The sequence below is a fragment of the Microcebus murinus genome, chromosome 16 (assembly GCF_040939455.1).
Source record: "Microcebus murinus isolate Inina chromosome 16, M.murinus_Inina_mat1.0, whole genome shotgun sequence".
Taxonomy (NCBI): domain Eukaryota; kingdom Metazoa; phylum Chordata; class Mammalia; order Primates; family Cheirogaleidae; genus Microcebus; species Microcebus murinus.
The window spans coordinates 64,618,496-64,637,985 of record NC_134119.1 but is presented as its reverse complement, the minus strand read 5'-3'; the positions used below and the strand labels follow the sequence as shown (position 1 = coordinate 64,637,985).

The 19,490-nt window shown below is 55.4% G+C and overlaps 1 protein-coding gene across 2 annotated transcripts; it reads left to right on the top strand.

Moving 5' to 3' along the window:
* The first annotated feature begins 665 nt into the window (after window positions 1–665).
* PPP1R13L (protein phosphatase 1 regulatory subunit 13 like) lies at window positions 666–17,062 on the top strand. Of its 2 annotated transcripts, XM_012761393.3 has the most exons (14): window positions 666–1,678; window positions 4,396–4,461; window positions 5,903–5,978; window positions 6,093–6,238; window positions 6,624–7,128; window positions 7,208–7,300; window positions 7,391–7,482; window positions 7,757–8,231; window positions 9,305–9,765; window positions 12,590–12,721; window positions 12,810–12,943; window positions 13,043–13,209; window positions 14,264–14,463; window positions 16,502–17,062. In XM_012761393.3, exons 3-14 carry the CDS (start codon window positions 5,924–5,926, stop codon window positions 16,538–16,540), a joined length of 2,499 nt encoding a protein of 832 aa, XP_012616847.2. In that variant the 5' UTR covers window positions 666–1,678; window positions 4,396–4,461; window positions 5,903–5,923; the 3' UTR covers window positions 16,541–17,062. The 2 variants fall into 2 exon arrangements, with proteins under 2 accessions (XP_012616847.2, XP_020138863.2); XM_020283274.2 differs by lacking the exon at window positions 4,396–4,461 and having other exon boundaries at window positions 667–1,678.
* Window positions 17,063–19,490: the final 2,428 nt, after the last annotated feature.

The following is a 19,490-nucleotide window of genomic DNA, read 5'->3' as shown; positions in this document are numbered from 1 at the left end:
TTCGGGCAGCACTGGGGGAAATTTCCATTGTGCAGAGCAGACAACAGAGGAGGACTCCTTTCCTGAAAATCTGCTCCGGAAAACAACCGATTCTCTGTTTTGTTGGAGCCACAGCCTCGCCGGATCGCGACAGGTCTCCCCCACAGTCTCTGGGACATGGTTTGTTCCAACACCGCCTTAAAGGGGCTGCTGCCCCGATAGGACCTAACTCTTAAAGAGACAGGAAGGTCGATTGGTCTGAAGTTCTTAAAGGGACAGGTAAGAATCCTGGACAGTAGGGCTGTGCTTTCAGTGTTCAATCCCTTCTGGGGCGGCCCAGATGCCTTGGAAGTTCAGAATTTGAGTGGGAGAGGTGGGGGAAAAAGGAGGAATGGGGGTAAGCCCTCCCTAGGGCGTGAGGTACCAGCCAGGGGCAGAACTTTTGGACTCCCAGGGAGCGGGAAACACAGGGGGAGGAGCCTGCAGATCCAGGGGCGGAGCCTCGAACCCGGAGCGAGACACGCGTGGGGCGGTGCGGGCTAAGGGGCGGCGCTTGCGGATTAGGTGAGACTTGCAGATGCCTTCGAGGGTTTAGTCTAGTGCGTGGGAAACATTCCTGATGGCTTTGAGGAAGGCAGAGGGGGTAGAAGGCCTGATCGGCAACCCCTCCCTGCCCCAGGGCGCGTGTAAACAGCTGCACGTGGACGCAGATTTGGGAGACGCGCCCACGTTTCTTCCCACCGGGACCGCACCGCGTGGGGCGGCAGTTGGAGCCGCGGGACGGCGGCTAGACGGGGTGACCCGACTGCATTCCTGGCCGGTGTGTCAGCGCCGGTTCCCGCCCCCTCTGCCGAGATTTCGGATCCTACTCCAGAATTTGGGCACCCACCTTTTCCCCAGGAGAGAGTGGCTTTCTAGAGCAGAGGGAGGGTCAAGGGGAAGGGGAAACATTTCCTCCGCCCGGGATCTCCAGATTGTTCCCTGCGCGTGGGCGAGACACCCGGGTGCCGCCCCTGCGAGCTCCGGGACTACAATTCCCAGAGGACCCGAGGCGAGGAGGTGCTAGAGATCGGTCGCGGCTGCTGCTGGAGATTGTAGTCCAGCCTCCAACTTTAGCCTCTGTTGCTGAGAATCCTGTAAAGATCCGACCCCTCCTATCATCCCCCCTTTTACCGACGGGGACACTGATGCTTAGACACCCGAGGGGATACTGAGTCAGCAAGGCTCTCTTCTCGCTTTAGGAGCTGGGCATGTGACTTTTATCCAGCCTCCAATCTTCCACCTCTTTGGTCCAAATGTTCACTCGGGAAAGGGGAAACTGAGCCTGAAGGGGTGGAGCAAGAGCTCAGAAGTGCATGTCTTGCAGCCACCGCGCGGTAGGCGTCTCTGCTTTTCCGTCTCTCCCTGGCCTGGCCAGGTCGCTTGCAGATTCTTGGGCCTTGCCCTTCCTGTCTGTGAAATGGACTCCGGGTGAATCCGAAAGGGAAGATCTCTGGCTGCGTCCTGGCCCTCTGGGACTACAAGTCCCAAGGTGCTCGAGGCGATCTCGGCTCCCCCTCCCCTCCGGGACCCGCCTCCCTCCAGCCCGAGTCACGTCGTCTAACCTGTTCCCGGAGCCTGCCCCGCCCCGTCCTCCGCTCCCGGCAGCCGGAGCTGGAGCCGGAGGAAGCCCCCTGGTGCCAGGATCTGCCCCGGATCCGTGAGTTACACCCCCCTGGGGTCCAGAGGCCCTCTAAGAGCCCGGCAGTCGCGTTCCTGGGAGGATTGGGAGGGGACTAGAACGCCGGGTTCCAGGGCGGAATTTGGGGTGCGCAGACGTCTGGGTCCCTGGAAGGGGAGAACTCGGATGCCTGATTTACTGGGTGGAAGGAAGGGGGCTCGGATGCCTGAGTTCTTGGAATGGAGGGCTTGGACCCCTTGTTCTGGGGGACACGTTGTAGCTGGGATTCCTGAGTCCCTCGAACTGGGGTTTCTGGGAAGCCTGAATCATTGGGTAGTATTGGGGTCTCGGATCCTCGAGTCCTGGGCAGAAGTGGGAGCTCAGACTACTGGGGCTCAGGAACGGTGACCACCCCTGCGGCCCTCCAGCTACCTTCTCGACCTAACCTCTAGGTCCCTGAGCAGAATTAGGGGTGGGGCAGGGATAGTGGAAGTGGGTCCCTGAAATGGAGCGGGACAAGTGCCCAGGGTCCCTCCGGATGCTGTGTCCCGGTTCTCCCCCAACTTTGCGGCTCTGGGATGGGGGCAGGGGAGGAGAGAAAACCGGGGCAGCTCTCCAACCTCCTCTGTGCCGCTGAGCGAACCCCAACATGTCATTAACCGGGGCGTCAGACCTGCCTAACCAGAGAAGGGACATCCGCCCCAGGGCGCCCCCTGGCGGAGGCGGGACCTCCTATTGCCCCATGGGGGTGGGAAACAAACATATGGGGTTTGCAGAGTTCCAGAACGTGGAGTTGGATTCTGGGAGACTTGCATGGCCGGGCGAGTACGCATTACACAGAGAGGAAGGGTAAACTGAGGCGGAGAGGTCACACAGGCAGGAGAGCTGGGGGTCAGGATTTGGCCTCCGCCTTCCTATGTAGCTCTCTGGGGGACGGGATTCCATCCATTCCCACCAGATTTTCTGACTAACCTCCCTCCCAGGGCTCCTTGCCCTGACCCAGAGGTAAGAAATGTCACCTCCACTGTCGTCAGTCTGACCTGAAGTATTGTGGGAGATAAGGGAGGGATAGAGGCTAATTCTGGAGGTGTCTGTCCTTGAGCTGGGGGAGGGCAGGGCCAGGCTCCTCCCTCTGCCTATCTGCCCCTCTCCCCACCTCCATGTGTCATCAGGAGGATTAAAAACAGAATGGGGGAGGCAGGGGCATCTGATGAGAGAGGGCTGCTTCCTAATGTCTGGGCTTGAAGGGCATTTGGTGATAGGCTGAAATGAAATTAAAAATAATAACCGGGATTGCGACAACAAGGCTCATGGCATGGCAGGTAGAAAGATAGCTCCCACTGTCTAGAGGAGTCTCAGGCGACTGCCCAGACCTCTCATATCGAATGAGATTTGCTGAACCCAGGGAAGGACTTCTCCCTGCTAGTGGGGAAACTGAGGCTGGAGAGTGGACACTGCCCACACCCTGGGCTTTCGCCAGCTTCTGTCTGGAATCTTCCAGAGTTCTCCCAGCCTGTGTCCCTAAGCCATTGAGGACTGGCCAGAACTCAGCAATGTACGGGGAGAATTTAGGTCTCTGAGATCCCAGGGCTCAGGAAGTTGACAGCCTGGACATCAAAGCTCGGAGCTTTTAGAATCTCTGAAAGGGTGGAACGGGGCCCTTTTTTGGGGAAAATTACTTTAAGTTGTGAGCCCTCCCTTTGCACCAAATCCTGTCTTATCTTAATGAACAGCCAACGAAGGCTGGTACTTAAGAATCCTGTGTACGTGGACTTTATTTCGTGCACTGCATTGTTCTAAAACACTGCACATAAATTATGTTACTCAATCCTCACACCCCTTTGAGGAGAAGGTGTTAATTCCCCCTTATACACACGAGGAAACTGGGGCACAGAGTAGCTAAATAACTAGCCCAAGGTAGAGGATTAGATAGGGGAAGGCACTAGCCCATTTCACGTGCGTCTACAGAGGAGGAAGGCAAGTCCCGGAGAGGGTGGAGCGTCCCCTAGCCTCAGTCTGTCCGGACAGGGCTGTAGGATGCCGACCTGGGTGTTCCCTGCCCAGCCTGGCGCTCTGACCCGGTTCCTACTGAGGATGACTCCTCCAGGAAGCCCGCGGCGGCGTCCTTAATCCCAAAGAACGTGGCCGGGGTGCAGAGGCGGCAGGGGGGGGGCGAGCAGGGGTGGAGCGGGCAGAGGAGCCCAGGGGAGGTTACCTGGAGTGGATGGGAGCCCGAGGGAGGGGGGAGCTGGGGTGGGAGGGGAGCCCAGGGGAGAGGACGGGGGGGGGGGTGGAGGGCAAGGGCAGAGGCCTGGGAACACAGACGCCGCCCGCGCCACCCCCGCGCCCCGCCCTCGCACCGCGCCCGCACCGCTCCCCCGCCGCGGGAGGTGCGGCACCTGCCCGGGCCCGCCGCGCATTCCCCGGGCCTGAGCTCAGGCGCTGTCCGCCCGCCCGGGTGGGGTCGGGCCGTGACCTGGGCGCCCCCTGGCGGCCCTGACGCCCCCTCCGCCCGCACCAGACCCCGGGACACTCACTCCCAGGGCTGGCATTTCCTTAGAGCCAGAGGATGACAGTGTGGAATCTGGGAATCGTGAAATCCCCAAGAACCGCTGACTGCTGGAACGCTGGCACTGCGGGCTGCATAGACACGTTCATTTTTATGCTTTAACAGACACTTGCAAAGTGTTTCCTGTGTAACTCAGATTCTAAAAGCCCCGAATTTCATTCCTGTCGTCTCATCTCTACTTTCCCAGGCCTCAGTCTGCAGAGCCCTGAATTCTTCCTGCACCTTTGACTAGGTGGATCTTCACAATAGTCCTGTGAGCTGAACTGTTATTTATCCTCATTTTACAGATCAGGAAACTGAGGCACTCTCATCAAAGTGGTGCTGCCAGATTTAAACCCTTGGAGTCAGCCTCCTTACTTGTGCTTTTATACCATCCGTCTAGGCGTCCGGGACAGCGTAATCCTGGGATAGATACAACCTGGTTCGGGAAGGCAGAATTCTGGGCTAGCCAAGTTGGAGAATTCTAGAATGTTCCAAAGATAGAAGCTCAGAGACTCAGAACTTTCCAACACTTGACTCTCCAGCTGTGGGGGTTAGACTCTGTAGAACTTTAATTACAGTCTCGAGGTCCTTATAGTATCAGAATCTAGGGCTCAGAGATTGAAGGGGGCTCTCCGAATAGCTTGTTTGCCTTCTCCTTTCACCACTGGGGAAACTGAGGCTCAATGGGAGAGGATTCATCCACAAAGGTCACACACTCCCAGTACACCCAAATGAGCCACCAGTTTCAACAAGTTCTGTTCCCTCTATTTCCCAGACAGGCTGGTACCAGCATGCCCCGGCCTGCCCCCACCGCCCACACCTGTGCCGCCAAAGCTCAGCGGTTGCAACAGGGAGGTGGCAGAGCTGGCGGGCGTGGTGGCCACCACGGGGTTGGGGATAGTGCTGGCCTGACTGGTTTCTGGTAGCCTGGCTCCCTCCCACTGGGCCGGTGACCACAGCTGCCCATCTGCCCCTGGCCACCTCCCTGTTCCTCCTGCTAACAATGGCTTAGTGTGAGCCAGGCCTCCACTGCATGGGGACTCCTGGGAGAGGAAGCTGAGCAGTCACTGCCGTCTGGGATCCCTCCCATCTGGTGGAGATGACCCAGAGGAACAAGTTAGATCCGGGTGTGAAGTTCTCCCAACTTCTTGGAGGGTGACCTTGAACACACATTCTGTCTCACCTGCTAGCACGTGGGTTTTACCATCGAATGAGGCATTGAGTGCACAGTGCTTGGCACAGTTCCAGAAGGCAGTGGCCCCTCGATTAATGGCTATTGTTTGTATTACATTATACCCCAAGCAATAGGCATGGATGGGTTCTGGCACTCCACAATTACTATTTTTAAAAAATATCCCCAGCATCTAGCTCAGTGCCTCCTGGTCCCAAGTAGGCATCCAGTAATTGATAGACATTTCATCCTGTGTTCACTGGTACATAGTAGATGATCAATAGATAATTGTTCAGGGAGTGATTCAAGTCCTGTTAGGGCGGGGACAAAGAGATGGACAAGGAGTCACGGAAAGACAGTGAGTCGTCTGGAGCCTTCTAGAACAGGTTGGGAGTTCTAGGTGGCGCATGGACTGGGCTTTGAAGGAGTTGGCATTTCCCAGCTGGGGAAGTGGAAAGAACAGAGTAAGGGCGCCGCTCTGCTCCCCAAGCCCCATGTTCCCTGAGGGCGGGGACTTAGAAGGCTCCCTTCCCCCCTGCAGGCGCCCGCTGCAGCTGGCACCATGGACAGCGAGGCATTTCAGAATGCACGGGACCTTTTGGACCTGAACTTCCAGTGTGAGCTGGGGTAGGGGGCGGGGCCGGTGGGGCGGGGCCCTCGGGGAGGTGGGCAGAGGCGGGCCCCTGCCAGGAGCCTCTGTCCTGTCCTTACCGTCGCTCCTGCCCACCCAGCGCTGGCCATAAAGCACATGGAGCACATGAAGCAGATGGAGCTGGACACGGCGGCAGCCAAGGTGGACGAGCTGACCAAGCAGCTGGAGTCGCTGTGGTCAGACTCACCGGCACCTCCTGGCCCACAGGCCACAGCCCCTTCTAGGGTGAGCCTGGTCCCCACCCTGACCTCCAAAGCCAGCTTTTCTCCACACCTCAGGCCAGAGGCCTGGATTTCGGGCAAGGCCGCCCCATACGGTTGTGCAGGTTGTGGCCTATTCAAGGTCACTTGAAAGAAGGGACCAGTGGAGGACCCTCAGGAGGAAAGGGGCCTTTCCTAAGTCACGCAGAGGCGACATACAGTAATGGGTTAGATCCATCCTAACTCAGGGGTCTGTCCCCAACACTCCTCACCTGGGCTCTCTGTGCCTGAATTTCCACCGCTAGTCTACGTCCTCTGGGTTGACCCTCAAATACCTCTTTTGACCCCCTCCCCGCCGACCCCTCCTCTAATGTCTCCTTTGACCCCTCAACGTCCTGGCCTCCCCACAGCTGTCCCGGTACAGCTCCAGCCCGGTCCCGGAGCCCATGGGCAGCCGAGGGTCCCCCCGGAAGGCGGCCACCGACGGCACAGACACCTCATTCCCACGCTCGGAGAGTGCCCCGGCCCTGCATCCCTACAGCCCGCTGTCGCCCAAGGGCCGGCCATCGTCTCCGCGCGCCCCGCTCTACCTGCAGCCCGACGCCTACAGCAGCCTGGAGCGCGCGCCCTCGCCGCGGCCGCGCGCCTTCGACGGCGCGAGCGGCTCCCTCGGGCGCGCGCCCTCCCCGCGGCCAGGCCCGCTCCGCCAGCAGGGTCCCCCCACGCCCTTCGACTTCCTGGGGCGCGCGGGCTCCCCGCGTGGCAGCCCTCTGGCCGAGGGGCCCCAGGCCTTCTTCCCCGAGCGGGGGCCCTCGCCGCGCCCCCCCGCGGCTGCCTACGAGGCGCAGTCCGCCTTCGGGGGTCCCCTGCTGGGCGCGGGCGGAAGCGCCTTTGCCCCGCCCCTGCGCGCGCAAGGTGAGCCAGGGGCCGAACTCGGGGCGCTCGGGCGCGCGGGGCTCCCTGCTTCCCATCCTCACTGGCAACGTCTCTCCAGACGACCTGACGCTGCGCCGGCGGCCCCCCAAAGCCTGGAATGAGTCTGACCTAGACGTGGCGTACGAGAAGAAGTCTTCGCAGAGCTATGAACGTGAGTGATGGAAGCTGGGCGGAGGTGAAGGAGGGGATTGGGGGACCCAGAGGACAGGCGCCCCCAGACCCTAATATTCCCGCCTCGCAGGCCTGGACGTCTTCGCGCGGCCGGCCTCGCCGGGCCTGCAGCTGCTGCCCTGGAGGGAGAGCAGCCTGGACGGGCTGGGAGCCGCCGGCAAGGTGAGGGGCGAGGGCTCTGGGAGAGGGGAGGTGACTTTGGGAGAGGGGAGGTCGGGCAAGGTCGGGGGGCGGGGTCAGGGCCAGTCTCACCCGCTGCCTGGCTGTGCCCGCAGTCTCCGCGCCTTTCCCACGCTCTTCCTTCGATACCTGCACTCCAGCCCTTCCGGATGTTTCTTCTCCCTCGCTCCCTGGCCTTCCCTCGCCCCCTCCTGTCCCTTCCACCTTGCGCCCTTACCTCTCCCACTGGAGCCCCTTCTCCCTTCGCTCCTCCCAGGACAACCTCACCAGCGCCACCCTGCCGCGCAATTACAAGGTCTCCCCTCTGGCCAACGACAGGCGTTCTGATGTGGGCAGCTACCGCCGTTCGCTGGGCTCCGCGGGGCCGTCGGGCACTTTGCCCCGCAGCTGGCAGCCCGTCAGCCGCATCCCCATGCCTCCTTCCAGCCCCCAGCCCCGCAGCGCCCCGCGCCAGCGCCCCATCCCCCTCAGCATGATATTCAAGCTGCAGAACGCCTTCTGGGAGCACGGGGCCAGCAGGGCCATGTTCCCTGGGTCCCCCGTCTTCGCCCGAGCACCCCCGCCTAAGCTGCCTCCCCAGCCGCCCCCCCAGCCCCAGCCCCAGCCCCAGCCGCCCTCCCAGCCACAGCCCCAGCCCCAGCTGCCCCCACAGCCCCAAACCCAACCCCACCCCCAAACCCCTACCCCAGCCCCCCAGCCTCCCCAACAGACATGGGCCCCTGTGAATGAAGGTGAGTCAGCGGCGGGGACCCCAGAAGGCTGGGTGAAGGGAGCCCATGTGGCAGGGGACCAGACATTGTCCCTAGCAGAGAGCTAGGCCAGCCGAGCTTGGGAATCCACTCGAGAGCCAGGGATAGCACAATGGTTATGCATGGACTCTGGAGCAGGACTGCCTGGTTTCACACTGTGTGACCTTGTGCGAGTCACTTAACCTCTCTGAGCCTCAATGTCATTGGACAAATAACGATAGAATCTATCTTCTTAGTAGGATATTGAGTGTATAATATTCTGTGTATTGAATTCACAGAAAGATCTTAACATGGTGCCTAATGCATAGTGAGCTCTCAGTAGCTATCACATTAGTCATAATAATTATTAATATTTTTTGACGCCAGGTCAGTGGAGTTAAGCAGAGTGGGCTTGAGGCTCTCTGCCCTGCTGACTTGCTGTGGGGCTGAGGATTAATTACCTAACCTGCCTGGGCCTCTGTTTTCCCAGCTGTGATGAGAGATTAATAACATTTCCCTTATGGGACTCTGCTGGGGAGTCAATGAAATGACACATAGCGTGATTAGATTATTTCCAGCTGCTTTATTAGACTGCTAGACAGAGAGAAGAGACCTCTAAACGCCAGGAATCTGCTCCTGGTGGGAGTTTTCTGCGTGAGATGTTAGGGAGAGACATTCTTAGGGGCTTCGAAAGTCGCATCTGTCGTGGGTTGGGCGAGTGCAGAGTCTAGCGTCAGAACTGAGTTCAGATCCCAGCGATGTGGCCTTGGGCAACTGACATGCCCTCTCTGAGACTCAGATTCCTCTTCCATCCCCGGAGAGGGTAGGCCGTCTGCCTCCCAAGGCAGCGGTGAGAGGTCAGCGCGACAGGCACATGCTAATTACACATATGGGAGGTGTCCCGATTGCTTGCTCTTCCCAGCCCAGGGACAGGGGGAGTGCGCAGAGGGCAAGGGACTCCCCTGAGGTGGCACAGCAAATCAGGCGCTGGTTGTAGGTCCCGGAAGTTATGGGGACGGAGTGTTTTGGAGGTCCCTTGGGGACCCGCCTTCTGATGGGGCTCTTGTTCCTGTTAGGCACCCCCAAGCCCCCTGCGGAGCTGGAGCCTGAACCGGAGATAGAGGGGCTGCTGGCGCCAGTGCTGGAAGCCGGTGACACAGAGGAAGGCACCGTCACCCGGCCCCTCAGCCCCACAAGGCTGCAGCCGGCACTGCCACCTGAGGCGCAGTCGGTGCCCGAGCTGGAGGAGGTGGCACGGGTGCTGGCAGAGATTCCTCGGCCCCTCAAACGCAGGGGCTCCATGGAGCAGAGCCCCGCCGTGGCCCTGCCCCCCACCCACAAGAAACAGTACCAGCAGATCATCAGCCGCCTCTTCCATCGCCACGGAGGGCCAGGGCCCGGGGGCCCCGAACCAGAGCTGTGCCCCATCACGGAGGGGTCCGAGGCCAGGGCAGGGCCCCCTGCTCCTGCCCCGCCAGCCCCCATCCCAACCCCGGCTCCGCCCCAGAGCAGCCCGCCCGAGCAGCTGCAGAGCGTGGTAAGTAATATATAGGAGCAAAGTGGGGTTGTTTGCTAGCATATGGCAAAGAGCCCCCAGATGCAGTGGCTTCAATGAGATAGAGTTTTTCTTCTCTCTGGAGTAGCAGTCCAGGGCTGGCAGGCAGCTCAATGGTCAGGACCCCTCTCCATCTGCCCGGGGCTCTGCCCTCCACCGGGGCTCGGCCTGCCCTCCTGGTCCAAGGTGGCTCTCACCAAGTCTGCCTTCCAGCCAGGAGTGGAGGAGGAAGAAGAGAAAGTGCCCCTTCCCTTTGGGGGCAGAAGCTGGACATTGCACACGTCACTTGCCCCTCCCACTAGCCAGGAGCCCAGCCGCAAGACAGGCTGGGAAATGTAGTCTTTAGCCCAGGGACAGCTGCGTGCCAGCGTGTATGGAGGGACATCCAGGGGTCTTGGCCACCTGGAGACTTTCTCTGCTCTTTCTCTCCAATAACCTGCGCCTGTGCCCTGCCCTTCAGTCCTTTAGCAATGTCAGAGTGTTACATCTGGAAATCACTGAGTCTTGGCAAAAAACACTGGTTTTTTCCCCCTGGGACCAGGAAAGCCTGCCTGAATCAAAGCAGTCACACTCTTTCTTTGCACCTGGAGCCCAAGGAGTCTCTCGTTTCTGCTTTTGCTAGAAATTTGTTCCCTTCTCTTACAGAAATCAAGTCTCTGGCCCCTGAGGCTGTGAGTGTCACGGTTAAGTGTACCTGCTACAGAGTTAGGCTTGCTCGGGTTTGTTTGAATCCTGGCTCCATGCCATTTATCTGCTATGCAAACCTTGGGCAAGACATTTAGCCTCTCTGGGCCTCAGTTTCCTCATCTGTAAAATGGGGGTGAGAATATCAGTACTCACCTTATTGCTGTGAAGATAAAATGTATTAATGTAATGTTTAGAATAGTGCCTGGCACACAGCTGTTAACTATTTTATTGTTGTTATTATTGAGCCAGAGAATGGTCACCTGCTGATCTTGGTCCCCTGCATCTCGGCTGGCGGCAGGGCTGTAGTCACGTGGAACTGTTGTGAACACTGAGTGTGGGTAGACAGAGGGAGGAGAACAATTTCTACAGAAGTGGGGGCCAAGTGGACACCCCAAAATGCCTATCTCTAGGCCCTTCTAAAGTTAGAGCCAGGGAATGTTAAGGCTCAGGGTCTTGAAATCAAGAAGGGAAGAATGACAACACCTTGAAATGGTCGAGTTGTCTCATTGTAGAATTATAAAGTCCTGGCCACAGAGAAACTTGGAGAGAAAAAAAAGTCACAGAATTCAAGAATTAAACAGTGGTATCACAATCTCGGAATAGTAAAATTTTAAAATTCTAGAGCACAAAAGGTTTAAAGAACATAGATAATGTTACTACCATGGACGCTGAATTATTACTGATTCTTGAAGTCACCAAAGCTGGAGATTAAAGACACTCATAATTTCAATTATAAAAATCACAGATTAGTGTGCTAATATGTTGTAATACAGAATAATATTTTAAATTGACATGAAAGGAATACACAAACACCTCCAGGAAACTGAAGAGATGAAAAACTAAAAAAAGAAAGAAAGAAAGAAAGAAAGAAAGAAAGAAAGAAAGAAAGAAAGAAAGAAGAATTGAAAAGAAAAAAATACACAAACACCATAGAAAACTTGGGGAAATAAATAAAAATAGAATGAAGGGGACAAGATCACAGCACTCATAGAGAACCATGATTAACATTTTGAGTATGTCCTGCTAGTCTTTTGGAATGAAATTTTTTTTTTTTTTTTTTTAAGACAGAGTCTCTCTTTGTTGCCCAGGCTAGAGTGAGTGCCGTGGCGTCAGCCTAGCTCACAGCAACCTCAAACTCCTGGGCTCAAGTGATCCTTCTGCCTCAGCCTCCCGAGTAGCTGGGACTACAGGCATGCGCCACCATGCCCGGCTAATTTTTTATATATATATCAGTTGGCCAATTAATTTCTTTCTATTTATAGTAGAGACGGGGTCTCGCTCTTGCTCAGGCTGGTTTTGAACTCCTGACCTTGAGCAATCCGCCCGCCTCGGCCTCCCAAGAGCTAGGATTACAGGCATGAGCCACAGCGCCCGGCCTGGAATGAAATTTTAATGATAAAACATTGATGTTCTCAATCAGAGGATCTCCTGGGCCCTCAGCAATTTGAAATAGTGCAACTTAGCATTTCTGCAATCACAACACGTTGCAAACTTGAAATAACTGAGCGTTAGAGAGTTCTGGATCCGATGGCTTTTGGGATCTCTGAATTTCAGAATCTTGAAATCACTGAAACTCCGGAGACAGCAAAAGACCAGAATAACAAATGCTGCGTAATCACACACTCAGAATAAATGAATCTTGGAGGAGGAAAATTAAAAATAAGAAAGCACAAGGAATAAATGATAAATATGCAAATTCCAAACATCTGAATTAACACCTGGTGACATTTCGTCAGTGTGCTTCGTAGCACTCTTTTTATATAAAAGAAATGAGATTGTGTATTGAACAACCCGCTTCCATAATCATTGCCTTGAAGGTGTAGAATTCCTCTGCCACCAACTCAATGGTCTCCCAGGTTTCTCTCAGGTTTCAGGGCCCCAAATTGCAAAATCACAGGGTTCCCTGACTGTAGGAAACCGGGGTGCTCTTGAGAACCCAGGCATCCCCACCCCTCCGGACTGGGTGGGTCTCTGGACGACCCTGGGTGTGACTCCCAGCCCTGCCCCCCGTTTAGATGGGTGACCACAGCGGCTGTCCCCAAGCTTCTGTTTCCCCCTCTGGGTCATGGGTACACTAACAAGCCCTCCAAGTGGCTGAAATCCTCGCCGTGTCCCCCAGGAGATGCGATCGGTGCTGCGGAAGGCGGGGTCCCCGCGCAAGGCCCGCCGCGCGCGCCTCAACCCGCTTGTCCTGCTGCTGGACGCCGCCCTGACCGGCGAGCTGGAGGTGGTGCAGCAGGCCGTGAAGGAGGTGAGGACGGCTGGGCTGGGGGTGAGCAGGGCGGAGGGGACGGGACGACCGAGCCTGGGACTGAGCCTTCCCCTCCCCCGCCCGGCAGATGAACGATCCGAGCCAGCCCAACGAGGAGGGCATCACCGCCCTGCACAACGCCATCTGCGGCGCCAACTACCCCATCGTGGACTTCCTCATCGCCGCGGGCGCCAACGTCAACTCCCCCGACAGCCACGGCTGGTGAGCCCTGACCGCGCGGGGCGGTGCCGGACCCCCGACGGCGCTCTGGGCTGGGCCCGGGCGCACGCGCGGCCTCTCACGCACCCCTCCCCCGCCCAGGACCCCGCTGCACTGCGCAGCGTCGTGCAACGACACGGCCATCTGCATGGCGCTGGTGCAGCACGGCGCCGCCATCTTCGCCACCACGCTCAGCGACGGCGCCACGGCCATCGAGAAGTGCGACCCCTACCGCGAGGGTTATGCCGACTGCGCCACCTACCTGGCAGGTGCGAGGCGCGGCCGGGGCGGCTGGGTGGGGCGACTGGACAGCCCAGCTGGCAGGTGCTCAGGCGGGGGACTGTCCCCCATGAAGACGAGGGACTGAGGACGTGGGGGCTGTACCAACCACATAGCAGGATTGCGGAGGAGGGGGCGGTGGGGTGGGCCACCAGCTTGGGTGGGGGACTGTGCCCCTTTGAGAGAGAGAGGGGACATGGAGAATGTGCCCTGCGAACTAGACGCCTTCGGGGAGGAGAGTGGTCTTGGGGGTGGGGAGCTGGACTTTCCAATTGCGCCACCTCCCTGGCGCAGGCCTGGGCAGGTGGTTTAGCCACTTGTGGGAGGGACGTTAGCACACACCTGGCAGGCGAGCCGGCCATGGCTGCTGGGAAGGGGCTTGGGGACTGTCCCTCTTGCAATAAGACATGAGGCCGTAGATGTCTCTCCAGGGACAGGCCACTGTCACCTGGTTCCCCGAAGGGAGGGGCGAGGTAGGCTTACCTTGGGGACTGGACATAGGGTCTCTCCTACACACCTGGGCGGCAAGTCGGGTCTGGGTTTGAGCTGGGGAACTCACGGAGTTGGGGCGAGGCAGGTCCCGGGACCTGGGGGTGAGACGCAGGGTCACATCCCAAAGGATGTGACCCTGTGGGGCTTCCCGACATCGGGCTGTGCCCCCTCCGGCAGAACGTGGGTGAGAGGAGCCCTGCTGTAACGCCTGCCTTTAGGGGGCGCCGGGGCCCACGTGGGGGGAAGACTGTGCCTCTAGGGGTGACAGAGGGATTCAACAATGTCCAAGCAGGGAATGGGGGCCTTTGACGCTGCTGCGGCAGTAAGTGACCCAGCTCGATGCACCCCGTGTCCTCGAATGTGGGGTCGGGCATGCGACCCCAGCTCTGGCCCCCGCCCCCACACATGGGCGCACACAGCTTTTCCCGTGGCTCATCCTCCCGCTGGGGCAGGTGCCACGTCCGGGCGCCTGTCCCTGTCCCCTGCGTGGCCACCTGTGTCCCTGGGCCCTCTCGGCTTGGTTCTCACGATGCAGGCCGCGGCGTTTTTCAGACGTGGAGCAGAGTATGGGGCTGATGCACAGCGGGGTGGTGTACGCCCTCTGGGACTACAGCGCCGAGTTCGGGGACGAGCTGTCCTTCCGCGAGGGCGAGTCGGTCACCGTGCTGCGGAGGGACGGGCCCGAGGAGACCGACTGGTGGTGGGCCGCGCTGCACGGCCAGGAGGGCTACGTGCCGCGTAACTACTTCGGGGTGAGCCCAGGGGGTATGGTGGGCACCTCCTGACCTAGGTTTGGGGAAAAGGGGATCCCGCAGGAACAAGAGGGGGGAGAGGGACAGACCATTATATCGAGTGAAGGGGGAGTCAGAAAAGCCCATTGGGGAGGAAAGGAAAAGTCCTTACAGAAGAGGGGGGAAGAGTGGGCCCCTTATACTTAGGGGAGTAGGTGAGGAAGAGCCCTTTCCACAGCTGGCACTTTGGGGGTGCTCCCCCCACTGCCTTACTGGTTATTTGGTTCGTGCTCAAATATTTTCATCATCCCTGATTGGCATTGATGGGGAGGTGAAAGAATAATCCATTTTGGGCCGCCTGGTGGCTCACATCTGCAACAGCACTTTGGGAGGCTGCGGTGGGGGGATCATTTGAGGCCAGGAGTTTAAGACCAGCCTGGGCAACATAGTGAGACCCTCGTCTCTAAAAAATAAAAATAACAGGGCCGGGCGCTGTGGCTCACGCCTGTAATCCTAGCTCTTGGGAGGCCGAGGCGGGCGGATTGCTCAACGTCAGGAGTTCAAAACCAGCCTGAGCAAGAGCGAGACCCCGTCTCTACTATAAATAGAAAGAAATTAATTGGCCAACTGATATATATATAAAAAAATTAGCCGGGCATGGTGGCGCATGCCTGTAGTCCCAGCTACCCGGGAGGCTGAGGCAGAAGGATCACTTGAGCCCAGGAGTTTGAGGTTGCTGTGAGCTAGGCTGACGCCACGGCACTCACTCTAGCCTGGGCAACAAAGCGAGACTCTGTCTCAAAAAAAATAAAAAAAATAAAAAAAAAAATAAAAATAACAATAATCCGTTTTAGCAAGGGAGCAATGAAGAGTCTCATTTTAGTGATGGGAGAAGTTAAGGAATTGTATTTTTTTTTTTTAAGACAGAGTCTTGCTTTGTTGCCCAGGCTAGAGTGAGTGCCGTGGCGTCAGCCTAGCTCACAGCAACCTCAAACTCCTGGGCTGAAGCAATCCTCCTGCCTCAGCCTCCCAAGTAGCTGGGACTACAGGCATGCGCCACCATGCCTGGCTAATTTTTTCTATATATATTAGTTGGCCAATTAATTTCTTTCTATTTATAGTAGAGATGGGGTCTCGCTCTTGCTCAGGCTGGTCTAGAACTCCTGGAGCGATTGCCTGCCTTGGCCTCCCAGAGTGCTAGGATTACAGGTGTGAGCCACTGTGCCGGACCAAGGAATTGTATGTTATAGGCATGGTGGAGCGGACGCTTTTATTACACTGCATGGGGCTGGGTGAGAAAAAAATCTGTTAATAAAATTATAGTAGAGGCCGGGAGCAGTGGTTCACACCTGTAATCCTAGCACTCTGGGAGGCTGAGGCAGGTGGATCATTCAAGGTCAGGAGTCTAGAGGCCAAGGCAGGTGGATCACTCAAGTTCAGGAGTTCGAAACCAGCCTGAACAAGAGCGAGACCCCGTCTCTACTAAAAATAGAAAGAAATTAATTGGCCAATTAAAAATACACAGGAAAAATTAGCCGGGCATGGTGGCACATGCCTGTAGTCCCAGCTACTTGGGAGGCTGAGGCAGGAGGATCACTTGAGCCCAGGAGTTTGAGGTTGCTGTGAGCTAGGCTGACGCTACAGCACTCTAGCCATGGCAACAGAGTGAGACTCTGGCTCAGAAATAAATAAAATAAAATTATAGTAGAACCAAGGAAGATTCTACTAGGAGTAGGGGGAGGAGACCATGACGATTCCATTATATTCCTGGGAGAGAAGATTTTTTAAATTTGGGGGTGGATGAAGGTGGGACCCAAGCAGACAGCCACGGTGTTAGAGACAGGTGGGCATCCATCTGCTATAAGTCAGTATGGGAGACTCGATATCCCATTTCCCCAATGGGGGCTTCTGATCGGGAAGGTTCTTGGAGGTGACTCGAGACTCAGGGATTCTGGGCTGGCTTGGGAGACGCTGAGGGAGTCCATTAGGAAGGGGTGAGGAGGGTGGGATGAGGGCATGGGAGCTCCTGGTGTCTCTCTAAAGATCCGTCTCCCCTCAGCTCTTCCCCAGGGTGAAGCCGCAGAGGAATAAAGTCTAGCGGGACAGAAGGACATTTTGGAGGGAGACTGGAGCAAGCAGCCCTGCCTTGGCTGCAGACCTCCCCCTCCATTTACCGCTGCCTTTACCTGCGCCCCCCAGCCCTGCAGGGGTGCGGCCCTTACCACCAGTCCTCTGCTCTCCCCGAAGCTCGGGGCAGAAGGAGAACCCCAGCCTTAAGTTTAGGAACCTGCCTTAGCCCTTGGAGGTCCAGGTGGGGCTGGGAACCCCTGGGGCAGGAGACACCCCGTTTTTGCTACATCAGATCCCGTCCAAAGTGCCTCCCACTCCTACTGCCACTGCCCCCAGCAAGACAACCCACTGGTGTCCCCACTGGATTTCCATGGGAGTCACCGCTGACCCCACTCCTCCCAGCGGCCTTGGGGTACAAAAGGCACCTTGGTCTCTACCAGCATCCCTGCCCCTTCTCTCCTCAATGAAGTGCCTTCACACAGCGCTGGTTTTATGTTTATAACAAAATGGGGACATTTTTCTTTATAAATAAAGGTAGTTTGCACAGAAATGGACTTTTTTCTCTTTTCATTCCGTTCCAACTCAATAAATGCTCATTGTTGCTGTTACAATTTTTAGCAAAATCGTATTTTTTTCAATCAATCACTTTTATAATGTTATGATTAGGTTTTCTTTTTTTTTTTTTATGATTAGGTATTTTTCACCGCAGAGCCATGTCATGTACTAGAATTTTCTCTCCTATGCAATTTTTTTTTGCATGGTTAATTGCTTTTGTCATTTGCTTAATTTTATGTGTATATCTACTTAATATTTTTTAAATGTCCCATTGGAGTTTCCATACACCTAATAGTACATTCAAGATTTTTTTTCTCCTTCCTGAAGTGCTCTATTCTATTTGCATCTGGACTAGCTGGACTAGGTCTCCAGGGCAACTCTAAGCTATTCTGGAACTTTCCCAAGTTGGATATTGTTTCCTGAATCCCATGTCTTTGTCTTTCTTGGTTGACATCCTCTTGTTCCTTTAAAAGGATGAAACAGGAGGTAAATATTTCTGAGTGCTTGCCCAACTAAATATATCTGCATTCTACTCTCCATGTTATGACAGTTTGGCTGGGTATAAAATTCTAGTTTGAACATATAAGTATCCCTTGTGATTCAAATCTATTCACCTCCTGAGTTGGAATGCAAGTTTGGATAACAAGGGGTACTTGTCACTTTTTCCTCAGAATTTTTTCCTTTCTCCCTTTCCTTTGAACTTGTGTTTGACTCGCTTTTGTCCTGGAAGCTTTTGAGATCTTATCTTTTTCTCTGGTTCTGAAATTTCATAATGGTATGCCTTACTGTAGTCTTCATTCATTGTTCTGTTCCTTGGGCTGTCCTTTCAATCTGAAGCCTCATAACTTTTGGTTCTGGGAAATTTTCTTGTACATTTCTGTGTTAATTTCTTCCCCTTCATTTTCTCATTCTCTTCTGCAAGTTGCATTATTTGGATGTTGGACCTTCTGGTTTGGTCCTTCAATTCTTTAATGTTTTCACTACCATTTTCCTTCCCATTGCCAATTTTCCCCTACTTTATAGAAAATTTCTTAGACTTTATCTTTCAATCTTTCTACTAAATTTACATTTCATCTCATATTTTTAATTCCCAAGAATTTTTTTTTGTTCTTTCATTATCTGTTTTTCATCACCTCCAATTCTTACTTTATAGATATGATATCTTCCTTTATCTTGATAGGTATCTTTTTTTTTTTTTTTTTTTTTTTTTTTTTTTTTTTGAGACAGAGTCTCACTTTGTTGTCCAGGCTAGAGTGAGTGCCGTGGCGTCAGCCTAGCTCACAGCAACCTCAAACTCCTGGGCTCGAGTGATCCTTCTGCCTCAGCCTCCCGAGTAGCTGGGACTACAGGCATGCGCCACCATGCCCGGCTAATTTTTTTTTATATATATATCAGTTGGCCAATTAATTTCTTTCTGTTTATAGTAGAGACGGGGTCTCACTCTTGCTCAGGCTGGTTTCGAACTCCTGACCTTGAGCAATCCGCCCGCCTCGGCCTCCCAAGAGCTAGGATTACAGGCGTGAGCCACAGCGCCCGGCCTTGATAGGTATCTTAAAAAGCATTTTAGTTGTTGGCCGGACGTGGTGGCTCACGCCTGTAATCCTAGCACTCTGGGAGGCCGAGGCGGGCGGATTGCTCGAGGTCAGGAGTTTGAAACCAGCCTGAGCAAGAGCGAGACCCTGTCTCTACTATAAATAGAAAGAAATTAATTGGCCAACTAATATATATAGAAAAAAATTAGCCGGGCATGGTGGCGCATGTTGCTGTGAGCTAGGCTGATGCCACGGCACTAACGCTAGCCTGGGCAACAAAGCTTGAGCCCAGGAGTTTGAGGTTGCTGTGAGCTAGGCTGACGCCATGGCACTCACTCTAGCCTGGGCAACAAAGCGAGACTCTGTCTCAAAAAATAAAATAAAATTTTAAAAAATTAAAAAAAAAAAAAAAACTTCTAGAAGGCCCCATGTGCACTGAGTCCCACAAGGCTGTCTGGCTGCAACTTCCCAACCCATCCCTTGGCCTGAGGCTGCAGCCACCCTGGGCGACTGCTAAGCTCCGCCTCCACACCCTGTCATGTCTCTGGGTGACACAACCCCAGCGTGGGCGGCAGAAGATCTAGATTACTACTAGGAGGATCTTAAGAAATGTCCTCTGTTCCCCAGGTCTTGGTTTCCCTGTTTTAAAGAAACGGATCCTGGGAGGTATTTCATGGATCGCCTTGAGTATTGAGTGTCATTCATTCCTATTTGTTGAGCAGCTACTGTGTGCCAGGCTCCGAATGGGGCGCTGGGGACACAGCGGTGACAAGGAGACAGAAGTCCCTGCTCTCACATCAAACCACTATCTGGACCTTTGATGATATTAAGCAATTATGACTACTTCTTTGAAGGTGTGCCAACGACATGTGGCTATGTTTTCACAAAGAG